The sequence below is a fragment of the Lactuca sativa genome, chromosome 5 (assembly GCF_002870075.4).
Source record: "Lactuca sativa cultivar Salinas chromosome 5, Lsat_Salinas_v11, whole genome shotgun sequence".
NCBI classification, from domain to species: domain Eukaryota; kingdom Viridiplantae; phylum Streptophyta; class Magnoliopsida; order Asterales; family Asteraceae; genus Lactuca; species Lactuca sativa.
The window spans coordinates 282,312,396-282,319,925 of NC_056627.2; the positions used below are offsets into that span (position 1 = coordinate 282,312,396).

General features: G+C 34.0%; 1 protein-coding gene across 1 annotated transcript; it reads right to left on the reverse strand.

Moving 5' to 3' along the window:
• Positions 1-2,990: 2,990 nt before the first annotated feature.
• On the reverse strand, positions 2,991-7,250 carry LOC111910190 (MLO-like protein 11). Its single transcript, XM_023905968.3, has 15 exons — positions 6,297-7,250; positions 6,106-6,163; positions 5,791-6,011; positions 5,590-5,706; positions 5,444-5,504; positions 5,226-5,320; positions 5,026-5,100; positions 4,744-4,829; positions 4,615-4,664; positions 4,472-4,512; positions 4,207-4,380; positions 4,012-4,047; positions 3,850-3,917; positions 3,702-3,762; positions 2,991-3,611 (listed from the first exon to the last, which is right to left on the reverse strand). The coding sequence occupies exons 1-15, from the start codon at positions 6,426-6,428 to the stop codon at positions 3,225-3,227; spliced, it is 1,662 nt and encodes a 553-aa protein (XP_023761736.1). The 5' UTR covers positions 6,429-7,250; the 3' UTR covers positions 2,991-3,224.
• Positions 7,251-7,530: the final 280 nt, after the last annotated feature.

Sequence of the window (7,530 nt, forward strand, 5' to 3'; positions counted from 1 at the left end):
ACCGGGAGCGGGTGAAGCACACAAACAAAACCGAGCAGGGTGAAGAAAGCGAGTCAAGATCACAACCGATGCCACCTCCAATAAATACAGAAATGGTTGTACAAGATGAAGTTTCACAGTTACGAAGGTCAAATCGCAACACACAAGTTCCAAGAAGATATGATGATTTCGAAGTTGACTTCTACATTGAGATTCACGAGCTACTTTTAGCTCTCAATGAAGATGAACCAACAACTTACCATGAAGGCAAGTCGAATCCCTTATGGGTAAAAGCAATGGAAGAAGAAATTGACTCAATTGAGAAGAACGAAACTTGGAAACTTGTAAAAAGACCATACGACAAAACCATTATTAGATTAAAATGGGTCTATAAAATAAAAAGAGATGGAAGCATCTCAATTAGCAAGTACAAGGATAGAATTGTAGCAAAAAGGTATCTTCAACAACACGGTATCGATTTCAAAGAAGTTTTTACATATGTAGTGAGAATCGAAACTGTTAGCAGTTTAATAGCACTAGCTACTTCAAAAGGATGGGAATTACATCATCCAGATATGAAATATGCTTTTCTACATGGTGAATTATAAGAGGAAGTGTATGTAAAAAAACCTGAAGGTTTTGAAAAAAAAAAGGAAAAAACAAATAGGAAGAATTTCATGCTCAAGCTAATAAAAGCGTTATATGGTTTACGTAAAGCTCCTCATACGTGGAACATGAAGTTGGACGAAATTCTTAAAAATATTAAGTTCCAAAGGTGCGTGCAAGAACAAGCATATACTGAAGAAAAATAGATTCCAGTCTAATTCTAGTTGGAGCGTACGTTGATGACTTGGTCGTTATGGGAACAAACATGTCAATTATAAACAAGTTAAAGCATGCAATGGCAACAAACTTTGATAGGAGTGATCTTGGAATATTGAGATATTACCTAGGAATAGAGGTGTATCAAAAGAAGGATAACATACTAATTATGTAAGAAAGGTATACAAAAAAGGTGCTCAAAGACACAAGGATGTATGACTGCAATCCTACGTGCATCCAAATGTGAAATTCTCGAAAGGAGAGGGCAAGGAAGACACAGATGCATCTGAATATCGAAGCCTAGTTTAGAAGATTGAAATATTTACTTCAAACACGAGCTAATTTGGCTTACTCAATTGGCATTGCTAGTCGTTATATTCAAACTCCAAAGAAGTCACATGTGGCTGCTATAAAACAAATATTGTGATATGTAAAAGGTACTATCGGGTACGTGATTCGTTATAGTCATAATAATCTAATTAATCTAGTTGGGTATTGTAATAGTAGTTACAACATTGGTCAAGATGATGGAAGAAATACCACCATACATGTTTCTACTTTGGTGAATTACCAATCATGTGGTTCTCTAAAAAGCAAGAAACGGTGGCGTTATCATCTTGTGAAGCTGAGTATATGGCTGCATATATAGCAAATTGTCAATCAGTTTGGTTACGAGATCTTTTGAGAGAAACCCAGTTTTTCATGGTCAGAGCACGCACATCAAATCTCATTTCCACTACATACAAGAACGAGTTGAAGAAAAGATCATAGTCGAGCATATCAACGAAAAGGAACAATAAGCTGACATTTTGAGAAAGGAGTTAGCTAAGATAAAGTTAGTTGAAATGCACAAGCTGGTAGGAGTTGAAGACCTCTCAATTTCCATTCGAAAATGAAGGGGTGATTAGTGGTAATTTCCGGTTCTACCCTTCCATACACGATGGGGTGTAGGAATGATATTTCCTTTGACAACAAAGAAACTTAAGACGCTTAGGGATCAAGCAAATCAGTTGCTTAGGGAACAAGCATCTATTATATATGCCAAGTTTGTATTCAAGTAGAAACAAACTAGGATGATATATATATATATATATATATATATATATATATATATATATATATATATATATATATATATATATATATATATATATATATATATATATATATATATATATATATATATATATATATATATATCTCGAAACATGTAGGTTTTGATCATCATAAAAGTGAGAATAAGATATGAGAGATTGTAATCAATTTTGAGTTATTTTCTTAATTACAATAAGAGTTTATTCCTTTCATTATTATGTTATTTTTATGCTCATCAATTATTAAAACATGTAATTCGTGAAGGAGGTTGCAAAGCCAATAAATCCTAACAACATCGTTGGTGACACATTGGTACTCGATCTATAGATAACGGTATGTTGTTTAGTGGACTAAGATGTCATATTACTACCTAGAAACACACAACATCCATATGTTGATCGTCTAGAAATGCAACAACCTCCCCAATCAACATCAAGATAGGCAATAAGTCTAGTAATAGGGAAGACATGAAGTTGTAAACCATGGTTCAAAGTGCCTCCTAGGTAATTTAAACCAAATAATTTCTAACACTATTTTATTGGTTCGTTAATTTTGAAGGTCCTTTACGAAAAAAAGTAAAAATGAGCACCTAAATTTTTATATGTATAAACAAAATTCATTCCCACTACGATAAGATTCGATACCTAATAAACCGGTAGTCCTTAATTAGATTAATGACTAGGATTAAAACTAATACGTCGCTATTGGTCGCTAAGTCCTTCACTAATTTTGTTGTTCACGTGTTTCTATAACGAACTTTCAATTTTGTTCATATTTAGTCACTGTAATTTTTTCATGATTGATTTATCCATGAATTATTTGAAATTATGACCATTTGTAAACGGTTATAAAATGTGAACAATTTCAAATAATTCATTAATAAATCAAACATTAAAAACAAAAATTTAATGACTAAATATGCTTTTAAGAAAACCCATCAATTGAACCACAAATGTACATAGGTGATAGATGTTCCTTCAACCCTTCAACGGCTAGTTGACTAGCTCTAACAAAAGCCCACGCAAAGCTAAAACAAAGGTTATCAGGATATTTCCAACCCAATTTTATTTTTAGAAAGTAAAAAAGAAAATTAATTATCTCGGGCACAGTTCTAACTTTTTATTATCAAAAATAATATATTTTTTTTCAATCTTGTGTGTTTTCGTATGGTAAAAAAAAAAAAGACCCGTATCATTGTATGTTTACATTTACAATCATATAAGTTTCACAAATCATAACGTAATCACATCCCCTCCCCTATAAATTACCACAACTCACCTACCTCAACATATCAACAAATAAAAAAAATATATATCAATCTCTTACCTTCATTCCCTCTGAGCCGGCAACGAAGCGGATCTGGTAATAGTTTCCGGAACAAAGCTGGGTGAAGCCGAAGAAGACACAGAGGCACAAGGTCGAAGAAGCGGTGTCCCAACCCGACTCGAGTTTTCATTAGCAGCAAACGAGGAATTGCCACGTGGCGGCAACTCGATTTCCAGACCCTGGCCACGTGGCAAGCGGGCCCGCGGACTATCCAACTCACGGTGCTCTAATTCCTCAACAGATATGACGGTGCTTGTATCCGTGTGAACCGTTGAATCATCTCCGTATATGCCTAACCGCCTTCTCCTTCTCCTTGCATCCTTTCCCCATCCATGGATTGTATCTCTTATTCTTTGTGGAATTAATGCTGCCTTGTAATTCGTACCCATCTGTGTACAACAATACACTCTTCATGTTACTGTATCCCACAACACTGTCCTATAATATAAGTGTTGTATATGTTGGAGTCAAAATCATACCTGGGTAACAAGGGCATAGAGTGGTAGGGTGCTATAGCTGCATAAGAATTGGCCCACAAACCTGGGTAATGGAAACAAGAGACAAGAATAATGAGAGGTTTAATTGTGTATGAAATCCGTGTCAAATTCAATGGAATTTTATTCATACCCTAAAAACAGGCGTATGTACACGAGCATGTGGTTCTTGATGAAACAAGAATTATAACCGAATTGCCACTGGAATAACAACAGAGCATAGTTGATGTATAAATATATATAATGAAAACTTTTGAGATGAAAACATGTTAGGGAATTAAGTAGAAGAAATTACCCAGAACCAAAAGAAAGAAGCTAATTCAAATGCGTTCTGCATACGAATTGTTCATGAGTTATGAAGTTGTATTACTAAAAACTAGATGGGGTATTAAAAATAAATAAATAGAAGTACATTGCTATTTCTTGAATTTAACTGTAAAAATGAATGCGGGATGGAAATGAAGAATCAAATGGAGGAAACTACACTAACCTGGAAAAGAATAAAGTGGATTAACTTGAGCAAAAGTTCTGGCTTTTTAAACCAGAAGAGTTCATCTCGAGGCTTTAACCTTCTTTCAGAAAAGAATCCCCCTGTATTTGCAGCACTTTCAAGTGCCAAAGTAGCAATAACATGTTGCAGTTTTGTCCCCACAAGCAAAACAAGCTGATCATAAACACAAACACAATCAGAATATGAAAAAAAAAAAAAAAAAAAAAAAAGCCAATAGCTAACAATGATAAAAGTGACTTCTTACAGTTATAGGAATGATAGCAATCCAAAAATAAAGATTCGATCCTGCAGGCAAGGTACAATTATTTAGTTCATCTGTGCAAAAGACGTGAATGCCCTCACCATTGAAGATTACCCTAGAAAGCTTGTTCAGTGTAAAATTAATACCTTTTATGTTAAAGAGCATAAAGGCCACCACAAATCCCCAGAGTGGGCCACTGCAAGGAATCAAGCAAGCAACTTTATATTAATGAAAAAAAAAAGTACTGCAGATGTGATAGAATGAAAGTTCCTTACCTTACTCCAACTATTCTCTGAAATTCTTCTTCCATGGATCGAATCATATAACTGTGAAAATCATATTTTGATGTGAGGTTGTGGTTCTGCCAAGAACAAGAAAAACAAACAACTGTGAACAATATTTTCAAGGTACAAGATTTAAAAATAAGGTTTATGGCATAATTCGAACACCTACATTGCAATTCAATTAAGGGGACTCAACTTAATATATTACAAAGTTAAAGGTGTACTTCATAAATATACGATTTAAACAACTTAGCATAGGTTAAGGTTTCATACCATGATGAAGGCTTTACGCAGAGTAAGGTAATCTGCACGAACAACAGAACGCCCAAATTGTCGAAAAAAACATATCTGTAAACCAATTTAAACAAAACATATATGGACCATATATAGTCAATCCAACTAATTTCTTGTAAGTTATAATGATTGTTAATGGGAAAATAAGGGTATAAAAATGTAATTTACTTACTACTTACCATCCAAGTAACTAAACCATTTGTAAGCAAAGGGTTAGATGAGTGGAATTTGACCATAGTTGACTGCCTTCGCATTGTCTCATCTCTTGATATTTCTGCACAAGTAAACATGTTGTTACTAAATAACATCATCTAAGATGTTGACTAAAAACAAAAACAATTCTTATATTAAAGAATGATTATCAATTAGATATATATAAAGTACAAGTGTATAATACCAGTTAGCACATCATGTCTATCCACTTGAGCCTCATCTTCCCATCTCCTCCAACTATGGATCTGACAAAATTACAAGAAACTCAAATTCAATACTTATTATTGAGTAAAAAAAACATCAATTAAGAGTAAAGAAAAGTAAATAAACCTTCACTACAGCCAGAAGCATTGTTAAGCAGCTGTAAGACACATGAGTAATTGCCATGACAAATATAAATCGGTGCAGTTGTTCAAGGCCTTCATATGATACAAAAGGCTCATAATCCTGTAACATTTTAGTTGATTGTATAAAAAGGGCATAAAATATGATACATGAAGTAAGTAAGGAGTATATATTAACATGACTCACCTTTTGACAGGTGTTCTGATTCAGTACATTCAATACTCTCCTTTGAGGATAAACAAAATTCATCAAAAGTTTCCTTTTACTACCCTCCATTTCTTCATCGACATCAGACCTAGTGCATGGAGCAAATGCACTATTATAGTACTTTGAGGGGATACAAATATTTGATATGATGCTAGAGGTGGCTGTAAGGAGGAGAGATATAAAGCCAAGAAGCATCAATTCTGCAGATAAACAACCAAAACATGATGATCAGAAAGATGACGTGGCATATCAGGAGTTCAGAATTCATTTGGTTCCATATATATTGAAAAATACCTTCTTTCATTTTCTCCACGGCAGCAAGCAATGGCTTGCGATTTGTTTTCCTCAACCACTGTCATGTTAACACAAATTATCAAGAAAACAAATAAAACTTTAGCCTAAAGATTCATAATTGAAGATATGGGACCAAATATTTGAAATATATTAAACAAAAAAAAAACCTAACAAAGATGAAGAACACTTACGTTGCTCAAACGATGAATTGATCTTTCTACAAGCAAGGAAACAACAACAAAGATGGTCAACACGGTAGCCACAGACCATGTTGGAGTCAAAGCCAAAGATCTTGATTCTTCTTTGTCAACCTCGGACGACATTTTTCACAAATTGTTTACCCAATTTGTACGCCTGTAATTAAATTACCCTCTAATAACACCCTTATTCGAACTCTTTACAACCGAACATCCAATTACCCATAACATAAAAACGCATACAGCATATAAAGCGCTTTCTTGCTTCTTCTTTTTCTTTTACCCAGAAAAGAAGTCTTTGATTACTTGAGACCAGCCGTCATTGGCTCCAATCCAAACCGAAATCTTACAATGCAAGATTCGTGTTTTTTTGTGAGTGATCTCTCATGGACTTTTAGTCGAACAGGCTGTGTGCACAGCAGATGATCCAAATGCGCGACACCCACTTTTCTTGGAGTTAAGTAGTAACATATAAAAAAAAAGTTACTAGTAGATGCAGTGCACGGTTGAGGAAATCAAGATTTGCACTTTTCAAATCGATCTTTAATCTTTACTTTCTTTGTATTTGTATTTGTATCAAGATTTAAAAAGATACAAAACAAAAACGAATCTTCACTGGTTTCCGAGATACCCAACTCTTTTTTCACTCAGTAATAAAGAAATGGGATATTGAAATCTAGAAAGTACCCAAACTCTGCTTTCCCTCTGTAATAAAGAAATACACAAAGTACACCAGGGATGTGTAGTTAACATATAATTTGTTATTTGGGGGGTTTTTTCTGAGCAACTTCGGAGAGTAGTCAATAATCGCTACAACTGGACTCCGAATGAAACACACTCGCCAGCTCTGTCTTCCGTTTCTCTCTCATAAAACACGAACTAATAAATACAGAGGGAGAAGATTGCGGGGCGGTCTAATGTTGCGCGTAATTAGCGGAAACGACGTCGGTTCTTTGATTGGCGAGCCTATAGTTTCCAAAAAAGAAAAGAAAAACAACACTAATTAATCATATAATAAAATGGTCCATGTGATTTATAAAACGTCATAAAGTTAGTCTTCATTATTATTATTTTTTCCTAACGAGGATGACTCGTATTGTTTTAATTTTCTGTGTGGTGGGTCATTAATGTCTGTAAAATAACTTATATCTCATTTTAACTTTATTTTACCTTTTTAAACTAATTTTAATTACAAAAATAGTAAATAATTTTTTTTTCTCTCAACAAA

Excerpts from the sequence above, each read along its gene's own strand:
- LOC111910190 (XM_023905968.3), bottom strand. The coding sequence starts at position 6,428 with ATGTCGTCCGAGGTTGACAAAGAAGAATCAAGATCTTTGGCTTTGACT. Across the intron at positions 5,707-5,790 it reads ATCAGAACACCTGTCAAAAG|GATTATGAGCCTTTTGTATC; the intron begins GTGAGTCATGTT and ends AAAATGTTACAG. Across the intron at positions 4,665-4,743 it reads CAGAGAATAGTTGGAGTAAG|TGGCCCACTCTGGGGATTTG; the intron begins GTAAGGAACTTT and ends GATTCCTTGCAG.